Source organism: Gymnogyps californianus, chromosome 11 (assembly GCF_018139145.2).
Source record: "Gymnogyps californianus isolate 813 chromosome 11, ASM1813914v2, whole genome shotgun sequence".
Lineage (NCBI taxonomy): Eukaryota > Metazoa > Chordata > Aves > Accipitriformes > Cathartidae > Gymnogyps > Gymnogyps californianus.
The window spans coordinates 3,158,883-3,176,601 of NC_059481.1; the positions used below are offsets into that span (position 1 = coordinate 3,158,883).

The window sequence follows — 17,719 nt, forward strand, 5'->3', positions numbered from 1 at the left end:
GCTGGCGTGCTGTGTATCGTGCTGCTGCTTTGGGTTTGAGCTACGATTTGCTCTGGGAAACATGGAATTGCACTGCCATTAGGTGCTGCCATTAAACTGATTTGTGCTCAGCCTGTTTATCCTTTTCAATGGGAAACGATACAGAAGCTGAACCGAAATCGAAACCCTGGCCTTGCATTTCCGATTTAATTTCTATGCACTGTATTTCCCCGTGATTACTTTTGTTCTCACATACAGCCCAGAGTGCAGGCTCTGTATTATTATCAACATCACTGGGGAGGAGGAGGAAGGGGTGGAAAGCATCTCTTTCAGCTCAAGCAAAACACAACAAAACCACTCCAAAGCAGCCCTCCATTGAGGGCAGCGAGGGAACCGCTCCATCCCCACGGTGGGTCCCTCCTTTTTCTCCGTGCCCATGAGCTCAGCGCAATCACCCGCTGGAAGAGAGAAAAGGCCGAGGAATGACGTGGCTCCCCGTGGCGCGGCTGATGCTGCTGGCGTGCTGACACCCCTTATCGTAGGCATTAACCGATCATGCTTTTCGCTCCTGCTCAGCTGCTTTGCAGCCGTGGGGCAGTGCTGCCTGCCCTCCACCGAGCCCTTCCCCAGCACGACGCTGCAGGATGGCACTGTGCCTCCCGGGACGCATTCCCAAAGCGCCTGGGGCTGAGATTTGCTGAGGCACAGCACCCGCAGCCAGCGCCGGCTCAGCTTGGGGCACCCTTGCTAGTGAAATCAATGCATTGGATTTCATGAAATTGCCCTGAAAAATCTCAGAGTTTCCAGTGCTTCATTTTCTCCTCTCAACCAGAATTTGCCACCTTTTCCTGCTTGCTTGGAGGGGGTCTGAGGTTTGGGTGCAGCCCAGGACCCCAGGAGCTCTGTGTGCAGCCCCCATACCGGCAGAGGACACGTATCAGTGGGGCTGGCAGCACCTGGAGCCCAAATCCTGGCCAGGCCACATCCCGCAGCACCTCCCCGCCACAGGGATTTGGGCTGGGAAGGGCTGGCAAGGCGGTGACCCCTCGTCCCTGGCTGGCTGGCACTGCCTCCCACTTGCACCCGCAGCACCCTCTCTGCCCGGCTTCGTGGTACGGCTGACTGCAGGACAGGCGGGCTCAGCCATGGCTCAGCACGGTTTGTTTTTATCTAATCTATTTTATTGCTGAATGAAACAATAACAGCAAATACAGGCCCTGAAGACAAGCCATAAATAATGCAAAAATCAAACAAGCGAGAAAAGGGGAAAGAAAAAAGAATTATACATGTAAAACCAGCACAGAGAAAGGCAGGCTGGGAAGAGGAATCTTCTCTCCACGTTTGCCATCGCTCATGCTTTCTTTGGCTCCCTTTTTTCTCCACTTCTCTCTTTCTGGAAATTCCTGTGGCACTAAATTTGTTATTATGTGAATGAAACTTAATAATAACTGGGAGGGGGAGAGAGAGAGATCTGGCTTGCGGGAAGGAGTGGGAAAGGAGGTGGATGGAGAGGACTGGGCCTTTCGTCTCTTGCAGCACCTTGAAACACAGCCATGCCCCTGCCCGAGCCCGCCACCCCATTCTGCCCCTGTGTCCCGCTGGGATACAGGGCAGGGACAGCTCTGCTGATGCCGCCCAGCGCTCGCAGGGCTGTTGGTCCTGGCAGCACGGCACGCTCTCATTGCCTCGTGCAGCTTGTCCCGCCGATGGGTTACTACAGAGCCATCTTTGCTGGGCTGGGCTGCAGTCGGTCTCTCCCGAAAGGCTTCCGAGGCCACTTATTTTAGGCAGCAGCATAAAAATATCAGGGCTGGTCCTAAAGGGAGGTAAATCAGCAGGTTTCCCTGAAGTCAGCGAAGCTGCCAGGTTTATGTCCTCTGAAGTCCTCTCGCTATTATCCCAAAGGTTTCCAGGGGAAGACGCAGCGCTCTGGAGCAGCCCTTGTACTTTTCTAGGTATCCTGCACTGGTTGTAGGGTATTTAAGGGATGTGGCGTGGGAACAGAAGTGGTGCCGTAAGTACGGCCTAAGCTTAAATTAAATGTAAGGAACGTGACCAGTCCCTGGCAGCAGCATTGCTCTGTAGCACTTCAGGCTTGGGACGTGCTCGTTGGTTCCTGCTTGCTGTGGCTGCACAGCGTTTGGGACTTTGATCTGGGGTTTCCATCTTCAAGCAGTGGCAGGGACACAGTGGGGACACAGCGGCTCAGACTCGTGGCTATTAGAGGAGGGTCACATTGCAAAGCTTCAGCAACATCCCCTTACGGCCCTGTGGAGTGAGGTTGCTCATGGGGCCAGGGTGTCAGGCTGGTTTGGCATTTGCTCTTCTGCTGAGCCAGCCCTGGGTAAAGGAGGGCAGAAGGCACCGGGGGTGCTCCCCCATCTCTGCTTGTGGCCCTGGTTTTCTGCTGCTGGAGCTGACTGGTGCCCCAGCCCCGCGCCGGGCACTGAGCAGATCTCCAGGGCGCTGCAGAGCCATGGGACACCTTTTGGCAGAGGCTGATGGCTGGAGGGGACGGGATGTCCCCCAGGCAGGGAGGGCTGGGGAGGGAGCAGCTTGTCTTGGTGCCAGACAGCCGCCCCTGCCAGGCCCTTCATGCTGCCCCCAGGTGTGGTTTGTGCACTGGGACTGCCAGGAGCAGCGGCTCAGCCTGGCAGGGCCTGCCTGCCTCGCTGCTGGGACACTGGCGCTGGCCACGGCACAGGGACCGTCCTCGGGGGCTGGTGCCTGGGTCTGGGGGAGCGGGAAGCCACCAGTCACCAGACCAACCATCGAGGCGAGCCCATACAGAAATGCCATCTGCTCCCAATCTGGAGGAAACACGCTCTGGCAGCGGGGTGACTTTGTACCAGCCGCTTTGATGCTACATCAGGTGGTGTCCTGCCCCTGACACGAATGCAGGGTTTAGCACAGGCACCGTACAGCTGCGCTCCGGCTGATTCAGCAGCGCCGCGACAGCGTGCTGAGCCATGCAGAGCTGCCCCAGCAACACTGGGGCCGTGCAGAGCTGGCAGGCAGGACAGCCGAGTCGCCTGGGCTCTTCCCCATCCTCCAGTCCAAAATCCACCACCGCTGCCCAGGGTAGGGCCCTTTGCAGGGCCCTCGCCAGTGCCGGGGCTGCTCAGCGTGCTCCTGGGGAGCTCAGGGGAGCGCAGAAGGTGTTTGGGTACCGCTCGAGCCCATTCCCAGGAAAAAACAATCCTCCCTCCAGTGTAACAAGAAAGGGCGGCTTCCAGCCATGGCTGGGCTGTGCTGGGAGGAGAAGGCAGTTTTCTCCCTGCACGAGCAGGAGCGGGATGGTGGCCTAGCGTCTGGCAGATGCCGATGCCTTGCTCTCCCCAAAGGGCCTTTGCAGGCGCCGCCTCGGGGACAGCCTCATCCCGCGACACCTTGCTGGCCGCGGGCATGTCGAGGCAGAGTGCAGGGGATGCCTTCGCAATGTCATCATGACCCTGGCAGCTCTCCCAGAAGATACTCATTGGACAGACCTTTCTTTCACCTCTCCGGTGCAAATGTTTCCATAGCCCGAAGAAGAGCCTGGGGTTTTTCCATCCTCCTTTCGCAGCTACAGACAGGAAAGAAAAAACATCTACAGAGACCCTCATGCTATACTGAAGCCTCCTCTACCCAATGCTCGCTCATCACTCGAGTGCTTGCTGAGCTGGCTGCCTTCGGGTGAGAACCTAAACCACCCTGGTGACCCAGCCCATGTCCACAGAGACAGGAATCCCAAGGAGATTTGCCGAAATAAAGAAAGAAAAAGGAGAAGCCCCATTCAACTAGCTGATGCACGTCCTCCCCAGCGCATCCCAGCGCACACCATCCTCCTGCTCTCCTGCTGACCCAGCCCAAAATGTCTCCAGTGCTGGAGTCCCAAGGCCAACCCTTGGGAGATATTCCTCCAGCAAACACAGCTCTCCTGCTCTTTGTCTCGCAAGCAGAAAAAAATCAGCCTCCTCCCAGCTTGCCTGACATGGGAAGCGTTGAACCACCAACCGGCAGTGGCTGCGGCAGCGGTGGGCCAGCCCGCGTCCTGGCCGCCTCAGTCGATGAGTAGGGGAGCGTGGCTGGCTCCGAGCCCGAGCTCCATGGTGCGCTGCACCCTTACACTGCTCATTTATCTCTTGCTACCTCAGGGCTTTACACCCCCAGCATCCACAGCTGCCTTCTTTGCAATTACTTATTGATCACTTGTCAGGATGTTTTCTTTGCTGATGGGGCACTGAAGCATGTGCAGCCAAAGAGAGAGAAAAGACGTTAAAAACGAAGGAGCAAAGGTGTGAGGAGGGTGAGCAGCTCTTGCACAGATGTAAGTGCAGCAAAAAACAGCCTCAGCAAAAACTGCTCTGAGATTCAGCATCCTGCAGAGACGACCGGGATCTCCTTCCCATCGCCCTGCTCCGATAACCTGCCTGCTGAGCCTGAAAGCCACTCTCCAGGTTGGCTCTGGGCCATCGCCGGTTGGCCCTCCACCGTACATATCTGTCCCTGCGTGGGGTGAAGCAGATCCACAGCCCAGAGCTCAACCAGTGGACAGCTGGGCCAAAGCCTCCCCCTTCCAGCATCCCGGCCCCTCAGCCCACTTTAGAGCTCTTCTCCTCCCCTGTGCATCCCCCCTCCCCTTTTTTCTCCTCTTCTTGCCCTTTGGCTTGGTGCTTCCCTGACTTAATTCCCTGCGGTGCCGGGGGCACCACGTTTTGGGTGGAAGAGCCCATTGCCACGAGGAAATGCCTTTGCAGGGCAGTCCCACAGGCCGGCTCTGCAGGTATCTGGTGGCAGCCAGGCGGTGTCAGTGCCGGAAGGGGATTTGCATCTTAAATACTTCTTCGTGCTCTTTTACAGCCTCAGAGCAACTGCCAGAGCAGATCAGGTTGCGGCACACCTATTCCAGGCTCCCGCTTCGGAGCAGCTGAAAGCAGATACTTCAGAAGGCTGAGCAAAAGCTCCCGGCTGGAGAGTCATGTCTTCACGTGGGTGAGCGGGAGCTGGTGACCCCGGGCAGCTTGTGGCTGGTGGGGCTGGGGGTGGTCTCCTCTCTGGCTAACCTGCTGTGGTTCATTGCCTTGCACAACTTGCTCGTGTGTCCCCACCACCCTGAACAAGGCACTGCTGGAGGGGTTCTTCTCAGCTTCTGCCCGTTTCTCTCCCCACTTCTCACTCCCTCCTGTGCTGCTTCTGGAGGATTTGGGGCCAGGACAGGACACAGGGCAGCCCCTTGCACTGTGGCAACCTGTTTTCATGCCCTTCGTTAACAGCCCATCCGCTAATGAAGGCCCAGAGCAAATGCGGCGGCAGCTTTCCATCACCCAGGCCAGCGCTGTGCCTCCAGCCACCCCGTCTGCTGCCCACCAGCCAGCCCTGGCAGTGCTCAGCGCTCACTTTAGGCTCTCCGTCTTTGGTTTCTTTTTACCCGTGTGAAGCAGCATGGTCCCAGGAGGGAAACTGCCTCCTCCGCCCTTTGTGCTCTGGCCCCTGCTCCCACCCATCGCTGACGATCCCTGGGCACCGGGGAGGAGGGCAGCTACTACCGACACCTGCGCTCTGGGTACTGGGTGGGAAAAGAGGAGGAGGACGGAGCAGGTGGGGTGGGGAGAAGGGAGAGACGAAGCAAAAGGGCCCACAAATGCACACTGGACACAGGGGGAATGATGGAGAGAGGAGGAAATGGGCACGAACGTGTTTGGCAAATTAAAGCTTCTCCCTTTGTTTTGCTGCTTTGCAGATAGCTACAGGAACACTTAGTGCAGAGCCCGGGGTCTGGATAAGCAACTCTTTTAGCAGCAGGAAAGGTTGTTAAATATTTATTTGTAAACCTGGAGTCTTTATCTCTAAAATGTAGTCAAGTTCAATAAAATTTGATTTAGCTGGAGCAGCTTAGAGGAGACGAGAGCACTGACTCCGAGAGCTGTGTCTCGGCAGCTTTGTGCGAAGCTGGCAGACCAGAGATGGGGGTGAGCCCATGGCTGACCCACACCCATATCCGTATCCACACTGCAGCCCAGTGTGGGTGCCCAGTGCTGCTGGGATCAGATTCACTCCTGCGTGCCCCACGGCACCGCAGCAAGGTCGGCTCCTGCAGGGACGGACGGGGTGGGGGACGTGCTCCCCCGGCCCTGCTGAGCCCCCAAAGCACTGCGGGCCCCCAGAGAAATGGCTTGCTTCGTCCTAAATTGCCTGTTGTCGTTCAATGCTCTCGAAAGCATCTGGTTCAAGGGTGTACGTCTCCCACACTGTAATTTATAGCTGCCAGGTGGGGTTTATAGCTGACTCGGGGATTTTTGCTGCTCACTCGCTGTCAGCACGGCAGACAGATCACTCGGTGCTGAGGAGCACTGGCCCGGCCCCAACCACTGGGCACCCCTGTGGGATGGTGAGCAGGGGACAGCCCAGGGACAGCGGTGACAGCGGAGGGCATGGCCAGGCGTGCTGCCCACCCCTTGGGGCAGGAGGGCAGCAGCAGCCTTCAGGAGCAAACCCAGGTGCTGAGCCTGGGCTCCCTCCTGGGTCATCACCTGGGTTTGGTTTCCCTGAGGCCGTTCCTCCCACGCCGGGGCAGCCTGTGCCTGTCACGATGGAGCGAACCCCGCACACGTCAGCACTCCAGCCCAGCCCCGGGCTGCATTTCCAGGCACAGGCCCAGAATAGCATCTTTCCTCCCAGTGCTGATCCCAGCCGGAGACACTCAGCAGGTCCTGCTGCATTTAGCACCAAGGCAGCACAGCTCCAGCGCGCCCATCTGTGCCTCTTGGGCCGAGTCTAGCAGCTTTGCCGGCTGAAGGAGTTGTACTTTGGAGCCCTCGTCCCCAGGCGGCAGGGTGGCGAGGACAGGGGTCAGTGGATGCTGTGGCTCTGGGCATGATTTTTGCTTTGGTTTGCACTGGTTTGCTCATTGCCGAAAGGCAGCGAGTCCGGCAGCTGCTTCTTTCTTATTGATTCTTTTTTTTATGTGAGAAATGAGAGCCACGGTCACACCAGAGGGCTGCAGCTCTCCCTGGCCTGGCCTGGCCTGGCCTGTGCGTCACAGCCATGCGGCCTGATCCTGCCTGGCAGCTTGTGCTGGGGCCATGGCCAGGCACCCTGGAGGGGTGCTTGGGCACGGTTCAGGGTCCTCCTCAGAGTCAGTCTGGGAGGGCTTCAAGTTTTGGAAAGCCCTTGGTGGCGCTTTGTCTCAGTCACTTCCCAGTTTCCTGCAGGTGGCAATTGCTGAGAGCAGCCGCTGCCGTCTCTCCCCCAGTGACACCAAGCCCTCTCCCCAGAGTCACCCAAGCCCATCCGAGGCGGCAGCAGCCCCTCGCCCCGCTGGCACCCACGGCCCCAGTGCGGGGCACTGCGTGGCCGCAGACGCGGGACGGCCAAAAGGACAGCCCTAACTTCGGGCTGAGGTTCGCTGATGCAACGCAAGTCCAGCCACTGCTGGGGGATGCGTGACGGTCGCTGCAAAGCCATGCGCGGGTTGTTGACCTCAGCTCACACAAAAATCACCATTTGAGTCATTTTTAGAAGGGCACCTCTTAATATCTGCCTCACCTTGAGGCACAAATATTCCTCTCTGAAACAGCCAGAGGTAAATGGGAACCAGAAGTGATTTAAAGCTCATCTTAGCCCAGAATTTTTCAGCTTATTCATTGTCTTTCTCCCAAAGCTCTTCTGTGACTCTGGCTATTAAGATTACGGATGTTTTTGTCAGGAATTGTATTTATCACAGATTTAAATTTAGCTGAGAACTAATAACTTGAGGTGTGTCTAGACTTTAATTCTCCGCAAGTGGGCTTGTCTCGTCTTTAATGCTATGCAGATTTTGCTTCATTCATCTATCATCTCTTTGCCTGTATTTTAGCCATTGACGCCACATCGCTCCCGGCAGCTCTGGCCGCTGCCCCTCCACTGAGGCCAGTGCGGGGACAACAGCACAGGACCAAATATGTTGCAGGTGCAGTCCCCTTCCTGCTGGTAGAGAGGCAGAATTTGGCCAAGGCAGGGGTCCGGGCTGACACCAGAGCCGTGTGTGGGGCCCTGCGGCAGGATTCGGCTCTCACACCCGCCCCGTGCCCAGCAGGGACCAGCACACGGCTGCACGCACAGGCAGAGCTGAAATTTCAGCACCAAACACAGCCAAATAAGGCCGGCTGCCTGGCACTCTAATGAGCTGAAGTCTTTTCAGCCCTGGTATAATTAAGCCCCTTAGACTGTATTTTGTTTTGCATGCAGTGTTTTGCTTTCTTTGATGGCTTTCTCAGCACGGCTGTGAGGAGCGGGAATTGATTTCTGAGAAACTCCGGCCGAGGGAGGCTGCGAGCGAGCCGGCACGCATTGGCAAGCGGGCCGTGGGAGCAGCAGTGCCACCGGCACCTCGCGGGCAGGAGGAGGGGGCATTCGCCAGTCGCGTGCTGCCCAGGGGGAGAGGCAGCGACGGCAGCATAGGGAACCCCTGGCAGCTCAGCCCCAGCCAGGGCTGCGGCACAAGCCTGGGGAGCAAATCCACATGCAGCCCTTTGCCTGAGAGCTGCCAACCAGCACTGCTATCCCAGCCCTGGGCACCAGCATGTCACTCTGGCAGGTCTCGGCCCCAGTGCCACCCCAGCAGCATCGCAACGGTAGCGGCAGGCCTGCTTGTATTTGTAAGGCTGCCCAGCACCGTCAGCACTAGGGAGGTGATGACGTGGGAGATGATGAATTGTAAATACCCAGCAAATAGCTCTTTGCAGCCTGGCCCAGGCCCAAGCAAACCCACTGGAAATGTTTCCACCGGACCGGGACGTGCTGGCCCAGGGCCGGCAGGCAGGAGCTCGGCACTGCTGCCAGGGGAAGCTGTGCAGGATCAGCTCCCCCCAGCACCGCACCCCTTCAACTTTGGGGGAGATGTGCTTTGGGTGGTCCCCAGCGACCAGCCCCACTGCAGAGGTAGCAGGGAAGGGGGATGGAGAAGGACAGCAAACTAGGAAGAAAGCCCAGGAGGATTTCTGCAGGGACTCTGGGACCTCACAGCCAGATCGCCTGGTGTGCCAAGGCCTGGTGGTTTCCAAGATGGTGCTGGTGGACATTTTTATGGCCAGTCCATCATCTTTCCTCCTTGCATCTTGCAAAGAAATTTTGAATAATTTTTTGGGAACAAAAGTTATACTTGGGTCATATATCTGTATGAAATGATGACTAGAAACAGACACAATGGAAGTAATGCACAGAATGCGTACCAGACCCATAAATAGCGGCAGAGCAGGGAAAGTAATGTACAGGATATATAATGATGGATACAAACGGAGCCAATGGAAGTAATGTACTGAGTATATTCAGCGATAGCCATAAATAGCATTAGTGGAAGCAATGCAGAGTGTACACATAACAATAGATATAAACACGGTCCGGAGTAGCTGTACATCTAATATGCAATATTAATATGATTTGATCCCTCGTAACAGCTTGAATAACAAGGAAATAGATGCAAGAGAGGCAGCGTGACAGGGGTGTTCGCTTCTGCCTGCTGATGGGCCGGGGCGGTTCTGGGCCGGGGCACAAGCCAGACCATAACCCCCGAGGAGGTCTCCCGGCCCTCCCCAGGGAAGGCAGCAGGAGGCTGGGCCTTTCCCAGCTGAGACGAGGCAGACCCCCTTACCCCGTAGCACCCCCGGACTTCATGTCAGGCCACAGCTCACTCTGTAGCTACGCTGATGGGTTGCTGCTTCTCAGAGGGGAGTGGTGCAGGTCTGCGCCTTGCAGGCAGGCATGGTGGGAGGCAAGGGACTGACCCTGGGGTGGGACACCAAGACCAGGCTGCTGCGGAGCCTGGGGGAGCACAGAGGAAGGGGGCTGGTTCCCGCAGAGCTGTCGCTCCCCACTCAGACACCCTGCTCCCAGACGGCCCCAAGCGGGGTTCCCAAGCGGGGTTCCCCCAGATGCTCGATCCTGCGCTCAGCTCCTCTGCGTTTCCAAAGCAGCCTTTATATTCAGGCTCCATCTACAGGGAATGGAATAATTTCAAGAGCTTAAAATAGGATGTAGATAGATGTGTTTAGTATTAAATTTTTTTTTTTTTTAAGAAGCCGAGGAAGCGAGGTCTGTTTGACACAGATTCCTCAAGGCTTTCCTCTCAAAGTCTGCATACGTTCAATCATCGAGTGGAAAGTTGGGAGGTGGGGAGGAGAGATGGTTTTGTAGCCAAAGGGCTGGATTTCAGCTGGAAAATGAGAACCTCTGCTCTGCCTCGGGGTGCCTTTCGCCTTAACGTCAGCTCTACCAGGACGGTAAACCTTTTGCCGTGGTCATGCCTGTCGTTTGCTCACGTCCACCTTGCTCTTTCTCTCCCCCATGTTACCTGCAGGTGAGAGATAGGATGGTAGCTGGGGAGGCGAGTATGCGCAGCCCAATCCTGGCCTGCTGGCAGCCAATTCTCCTCCTGATGCTGGGATCCATCCTGTCCGGCTCCGCCACGGGCTGCCCGCCGCGCTGCGAGTGCTCTGCCCAGGAGCGTGCCGTCCTGTGCCACCGGAAGCGATTCATGGTCGTGCCAGAGGGGATCCCGACTGAGACCAGGCTGCTGGACTTGGGCAAGAACCGCATCAAGACACTCAACCAGGATGAATTTGCCAACTACCCTCACCTGGAGGAGCTGGAGCTAAATGAGAACATTATCAGTGCCATTGAACCTGGGGCTTTCAACAACCTCTTCAACCTCAGGACGCTGGGGCTCAGGAGTAACAGACTCAAGCTGATCCCCTTGGGGGTGTTTACCGGACTCAGCAACCTTACCAAGCTAGACATTAGTGAGAACAAAATTGTGATCCTCCTAGACTACATGTTCCAGGACTTGTACAACCTGAAGTCTTTGGAGGTGGGGGACAACGACCTTGTGTACATCTCCCACCGGGCCTTCAGTGGCCTCAACAGCCTGGAGCAGCTGACCCTGGAGAAATGCAACCTGACCTCCATCCCCACAGAAGCCCTGTCTCACCTTCACGGCTTGATCGTGCTGCGGCTGCGCCATCTGAACATCAACACCATCCGGGATTACTCATTCAAGAGGCTGTACCGGCTCAAGGTCCTCGAGATCTCACACTGGCCCTACCTGGATACTATGACGTCCAACTGCCTCTATGGGTTGAACCTGACCTCCTTGTCCATCACCCACTGCAACCTGACGTCCATCCCGTATGTGTCGGTGAGGCACTTGGTTTACCTCCGGTTCCTGAACCTGTCCTACAACCCCATTGTCACCATCGAGGGCTCCATGCTCCATGACCTGCTCAGGCTGCAGGAGATCCAGCTGGTGGGAGGGCAGCTCACCACAGTCGAGCCCTTCGCCTTCCGTGGCCTCAATTACCTGCGCATCCTGAACGTGTCAGGGAATTTGCTGACCACCCTGGAGGAGTCAGCCTTCCACTCGGTGGGCAACCTGGAGACGCTCATCCTCGATAACAACCCCTTAGCCTGCGACTGTCGGCTGCTCTGGGTTTTCCGGCGGCGATGGAGGTTGAACTTCAACAAGCAGCAGCCCACCTGCTCCACCCCCGAGTTCGTCCAGGGCAAGGAGTTCAAAGACTTCCCCGACGTCCTCCTGCCCAACTACTTCACCTGCCGCCGAGCACGGATACGGGACCGCAAACCTCAGCAGATCTTCGTGGACGAAGGCCACACGGTCCACTTTGTCTGCCGGGCAGATGGGGACCCGCCCCCCACCATCATGTGGCTCTCTCCCCGGAAGCACCTCATCTCTACCAAAACCAACGGGCGGCTCACTGTCTTCCCTGACGGCACGCTGGAGGTGCGCTACGCCCAGATCCAGGACAATGGCACCTACCTATGCATTGCCAGCAACGCGGGTGGCAACGACACCATGCTGGCCCACCTGCACGTGCGCAGCTACTCCCCAGACTGGCCCCACCAGCCCAACAAGACCTTCGCGTTCATCTCCAACCAGCCCAACGAGAGCGATGCCAACAGCACGCGCGCCACCGTGCCTTTCCCCTTTGACATCAAGACTCTCATCATCGCCACCACCATGGGCTTCATTTCCTTCCTGGGCGTCGTGCTCTTCTGTCTGGTGCTCCTCTTCCTGTGGAGCCGGGGGAAAGGCAACACCAAGCACAACATTGAAATCGAGTACGTGCCACGCAAGTCCGACGCAGGCATCAGCTCTGCCGACGCGCCGCGCAAGTTCAACATGAAAATGATTTAACCAGGCAACAATTTGCAAATAATAATGGTGGGGTTTTTTTAAAAAAAAAAAAAAAAAAGAACAAATGAACAAATAAAAAATAATTAAAAAACAAACATTGCTACAAACATACCGACCTCTCTCCTTCCACACGCCCTCCGCCCCTGTCCAAACCCACTGCACCCGCACTGTCACCACCTCTTTCTCCTCCTCCTCTTCTTTATACCAGGAAAACATTCAGCCGATGTCTTCAGGACTCCTGTGTTTGTAAGGACTTTGTCTGATGGACTCTGGTGTCAGATATAACTCTGAGAGGGAAAAACAACAGAGGGGGGAAAAAAAGAAAGAAAAAAGAAATAAAATCAATAAAAAGTTACGAACTTTCTTCTGTAACTTTGATTTCAATAATTATGGATTTTTATGAAAACTTGAAATAATAAAAAAACCCTATTTCCTATAGATAGTTGGAATGCAAAATCTTGACTTCTTGATCTGTCCAGTTCTCTGGCGAGTGCTTGCTTTCTCGCCGTGGAGGCGTTTTCCAGGCGCCTCACTGAGAACAGCCCCAGGCCAGGGTGAGTCTCCCGCTGACACCAAAGGTTCGCGCTCCCCCAAAAGGCACTTCCCGCAGTGTCTTGGGCCCTGCACGGCACCGAGAGGAGTTTGACTTTTTCTCCTAAGGACTGGTTGTGGTTTTATAGCCAGTTCCCCTGCCCACCCCCAAAGCCCAGGGGAGCGGGGCTGCAGCGCTGGTGTGTGTAAGCCATACGTAGCAGGGCTGTGTTTGCCTGCCCTCTGCGTGGTGAGGAGGACACAAAGCCCTGCCGCGGGGCAGGCAGCAGCTCGCTGTGCCCGTGGCCCCCGGGCTGAGAGCCAGCGGGGCCAGGCTTTGCCGGGGCGGTGCTGGGAGTACCTGGGGATCCTACTGCCTCTTGCGTGGGGAGAGGACTTTCTGCCTGCCGTTGCCAGCAGCACAGTGGTGTTTCCTCTCCGATGGGGGACAAGCTGGCTCTTGTGCTATGGACATCTGTCCCTGCGGGCAGGGATGCTGCAATTCCATTAGCACCCTTGCTGGCAGCACAAGCAGGCAGTGTCCTGCCTGGCCCTGTCCGCCCGGGCGCCCCTGGCCGCCAGCGCTGCTCCCCACCTGCCTGTAATGACTCTCACGGTGATTTTCGGACCTGACCGCTGGCAGCCAGACTCGCAAGCACCCTCAGGCACGTCCGAGGGAATTTAGCTTCCAGGCTTGCAGGAGACCTTGAAAAAAAATAAAATTACGTAAGTTTATAAACACACACATGCACAGACTGAGCCAGAGGAGAACAGGCACAGGGCTGCAGCAGGGAAGTGCTGCAGGCTGTAACGTGCTGGCTGTCCCGGTGCTGGCTCCAGCGTGCCCATCACCATGGTGTCTGGTCACCAGGCAGCGACCTCCCTTTGCTCAGCTCTGGTACTTGGGATCAGGAGGTCTGGAAGGTTTGTATTATCTCAAGGAGGAAAAGGGGAGGAATGTGGGATAAACTGGCCTCCCGGCAGGGCTGTGCCGAACTTGTGCATCCCTTGCGGGAGAGGTGCGACAGTGCCACCCTGCCCTGAGACCAGAGCTACCTCCAGCAGTGAGACATGGCACAGGCTACAGAAAGCATCAGCATAAAAGTGTCGTACAGCAAATGAATTAAAAGGAGCAAGTCAGGAGGGCAACCACTGAGGGAGAGAGTGAAATTAAGGGACAGAGAGTGATGGGGAAAGAGATGTCTCAAGTCAAGCTTTGAAAGTAAGAAAGAGAAGCATCATCAGACCAGCTCAGCCCTTCCCCAGCTGGTTTGTGCCAACTTCCCAACCCCCAGAATGTGCATAGTGGGGCGAAGGCCAGGGCAGCCCTCCCACAAGGCCTTTCCATGGGAGAAACAGGGCTGGTACCGTGGCTTGGGGACCCCAGCACAGCCTGATGTCCTTTGGCTGTGCTGGAAGCACAAAACATCCCTGCAAACAGCAGTAATACAGGCACTCAAGGTTTTTATAAGCATTACTGAAGCAGCAGGTGCTTCCCATCCTTCCCGGCTGCCACCAGGACCGGTGGCACCACACTGGCCAGCAGCTTCCTGGCCCACCCAGCCTTGGCGGCATCTCCGAGGTGGATGAGCCGAGATTTGCATGCTTGATTTGTAAAGCACTTAAGGAGTCTTCAGGGATCAAAGTCACTACAAGATGATAAAAAATAAGCGACAGGAACCTGGAGCGCCGACAGGGAAAAGAATGGATTTGCTTTTCTTCCAGCAACGTGCCAATCTAGAATAACCAACCTGAAACATCTGTGCTCATGGGGAGGGGGGATTTTTTGCTGGTTTCAGCTTTCTATTCATCTTCAAACAAAACATTTTGTGTTTCTTTCTCCGCAGCGGGTTTCAGGAGCTTTGATTCGTTATTTTCTCATCTCTAACCCATCTTTCCTTTATAACTTTGAAACCAAAACATTTTTTTTTAAAAGCCTTTTGCTTTTGTTTTGCTTTTTAAAAGAGCCAAAGCAAAATGCTTCTTTGCAAGCTTCCCCTCCCACCATGTTTAACCAACATTTTCAGTGAGCTAAATACAAAACCACAAAGAGCACCACACAAACCTAGGCCCGAAGCTGAAGGCGGGCACGCTCAGCTCCACCTGCACCACAGGTCCTGCTTCAAGGATCCCGAGCACCGGCCTAGAGCAGCGCTCCCCTGGGAGTGGCAGGGATGTGCCAAGGCCTCAGCCCTCCGGAGAAAGATGCCAAGCCAAGCGCAGCCGAGATTGCCGCATAGAGCGGCACATTAGGTGCAGAAATTTCAGTTTGAGCCTTGTTGCCAGGACTGACAATAACTCAATCAGCGGTTCAACAGACGGCAGAGAGGTGGAGGGGGGTCTCCGTGATCCTGGACAGCTATTAACACTGGCAATCTGAAAGAGCTTCTTAATTGACTCCAGTTATCCTTTTTTAATGCTGTAATTAAAAAGCTAATTCAGCACACACAGATTTAAAAAAAAAAAACTAATAACCAAGTACAACAAGGTATTTGCAGCACACTACAGTGTCCCAGCAATCAAAGGGAAGAATCAAGCCTTTCACTGTTAAAAAGAAGCTTTAAAAAAGAAGAGAAGAGAGAAAGTTATTTCTTTTCTGCGTAATGTCTCAGGCTGTGCTAGCACAGGATTTTTCCCAGCCTGGGACCTGCCACCCAGACCCACATGTGCCCCCAGACCCACCACCTCTGCTGCTCGAAACCCTCCCGGGGGGGGAAGCCACACTGCCTGCCCTGAAACCGAGCTGCGGCTCAGAGTCCCTCATTAGCAAGTTTGCCCAATGCTCTGTGGCACTGCTGCCTGCCACACAGTTTATTATCCACACCGATTTTTTTAATCTTTGATGCTTTGTGAACTGGATAATTTTTTTTTCCCCGTCACCATGTGATTAAAGCAGATGGATGGAACAGAAGGAAAGCATCTCAGAGTGGCCAGCATCTCAGCTCAGCAATTTTCATGGCTGGTAAAGATGGGGGCAGGGGGGGAACTAAAGAATAAACTCTTGTTCTCTCCTTTGCTGAAAATTACAGTGTGTTTCTTCTGCAGTTTAATCAGGGGCTGGGTTCCAGCATTGCTCTTCAGGTAACCATGGGCTATGTATCAGAGCCAGACAGCACTTCTTGTGGGGGTTATTTTAATAAGGATAAATAAAAAGCATTTAATAAAACAGCTTAAGAGAGGTAGCAAAAAAACCAGGAAGAGATGTGTTTAGGGCAAGGAGGGAAGGCTGCCTATGAAACCTGCCTCAGCTCCCCGACTTCCAAGACTGATGGGAGCCCCATGGGGATCTCCATGACAGGCACCCTGTGTTGGGATGCGGCAGGGAGGAGGACGAGGGGTTGTTCAGCACTTCCAGCCTGGGCACATCACTCGCCCCAGGCACTTCCCTCCCCACCAGGCCCCACATTTCCCCCCACCGCCGTGGGCTGTGGCTGGCAGGTACCTGGCTCTCCCCTTCTGCCGCCGAGGCAGGAGCAGAGTTACAAGCACCCTGTGGGAGAGACATTTATACCCACCGACTCCCCGACCCTCCTCATCAATCCCCACGCCCGCTCAGCTCCTCTCCCGACTGTCAGAGGCATGTAGAGCAGCACAAAAGGCCAGGTTTGAGACCAACACCTTTGCCTACGCAGGGGTGAGGGTGACCAGAGGAGAGGTGGTTGGGCTGGCCCTTCGCCTCCCTGGCCCCCTGCAGCCCCCCTGGCTCTCTGCCCGCAGAGCCTGGCTGCGCTGCCCAAGCTTGCTGCCTTCCCCCATTTCTATCAGGCCTTATCGTGCCTAATTTTACTCCTTCTCTCACTAACCGCCCTCCCTTTCTTATCTCTTCTTCAGAGTCAATTTTTTACTCTCTCCCTTTTTTCTTCCTTATCGCTCGCTCTCTCTTTTTTTATTTTTTAAAATACTTTCTGCCTTCTGTGCTTCTCTCTCACTCTCCTGCCATTTCTCTCTGTCAGGTGCTCTTCTCTCCCCGACATGTCTGTGCTTCCCGCCGTCCCCTCTCTGCACACACGTTTCTCCCCCACATCTCTGCCTCCCTCCTCCCCTGGCAGCATTCCATCCTGCTCCCTCCACAGTGAGCAGCACAGTGGCACGGAGGGGAGGAGGGAAAGACCTTTGGGCTTTGCCTCCTTTTCTCCTTTCTCCCTTTCCTCCCTCTCTTCCCCCACTCTCCTGCCTTGTCCCCCTTTTCCCACCTCCCCCTTCCTCACTCCCCGCATGCTCTCCAGCCCTGCCCGGTCGGTTTGCCATGAGACAGGGCATGGACTTGGCAGTGCCATCCCTGCTACCAGGTTTTTACAGGACGTGGCAGACAGAGGAGGAAGGCTTTGAGGTGTGGGGGCTCAACACCCCGCAGGAGATGGCTGGGGGAGCAGCTCTGCTCCCCATCTCCCCGGCCCTGCCATGGGTACACGCAGCTCCTCCAGGAAAAAATGGGCCTATTGCTTTCCTCTCTTTTTTCTGGGTCCATATCTGCATGCTTATGATAGATTTACTGTGATTCTATCGGTTTATGATTAAAACCCATAAATTTTACTAGGCCTTTTTCTTATTTTCCATAATCCGCAGGATTCAAGGCAATCAAATTTTAACTGGGAAGCATGGGCTGTGCAGTTAGGTCCCGGTGTAATGGGGAACGGTTCATTTCCCAATCCACCCCCATTACTGGTGGTACTAAAGAAATATTGCCCTGTGAAAGAGATTTTTCCTCAATCCCCTTTAAAACAACGTCCTTACCTGAGACAGGGTAAGGATCAGAGGAACAATACAAACCTCAACTAAAACACAGTGCTCCCCACCACTGCAGTTTGTTCCTATCCTGAGGTCTCCAAGCAGAGTTTCCCAGCAGACTCGGACTGGTGCTGAGGGTCTCGGGGGGACCCAGCCTGGGGTGAGCAGGGTGGCAGTTGTGGGTCCCTGTCAGTTGCTCTGTCTCAGCTCCCCAGAACAGGCAGCAAGTAGCTCCAGCCCCTCCGGAGATTTCATCATGTGCCTGTTACGATCCAGGTAATAAGACATTTCATTCAAATGAGCAAATTTATT

At 55.4% G+C, this 17,719-nt stretch overlaps 1 protein-coding gene across 3 annotated transcripts; it reads left to right on the top strand.

The window, feature by feature from the left end:
- Nucleotides 1–4,906: 4,906 nt before the first annotated feature.
- On the top strand, nt 4,907–12,503 carry LINGO1 (leucine rich repeat and Ig domain containing 1). Of its 3 annotated transcripts, none has more exons than XM_050903605.1 (2): nt 4,907–4,953; nt 10,295–12,503. In XM_050903605.1, the coding sequence occupies exon 2, from the start codon at nt 10,307–10,309 to the stop codon at nt 12,146–12,148; it is 1,842 nt and encodes a 613-aa protein (XP_050759562.1). In that variant the 5' UTR covers nt 4,907–4,953; nt 10,295–10,306; the 3' UTR covers nt 12,149–12,503. The 3 variants fall into 3 exon arrangements, with proteins under 3 accessions (XP_050759562.1, XP_050759564.1, XP_050759561.1); XM_050903607.1 differs by having other exon boundaries at nt 4,933–4,949; XM_050903604.1 differs by lacking the exon at nt 4,907–4,953 and adding an exon at nt 7,860–7,909.
- The last annotated feature ends 5,216 nt before the right edge of the window (nt 12,504–17,719 follow it).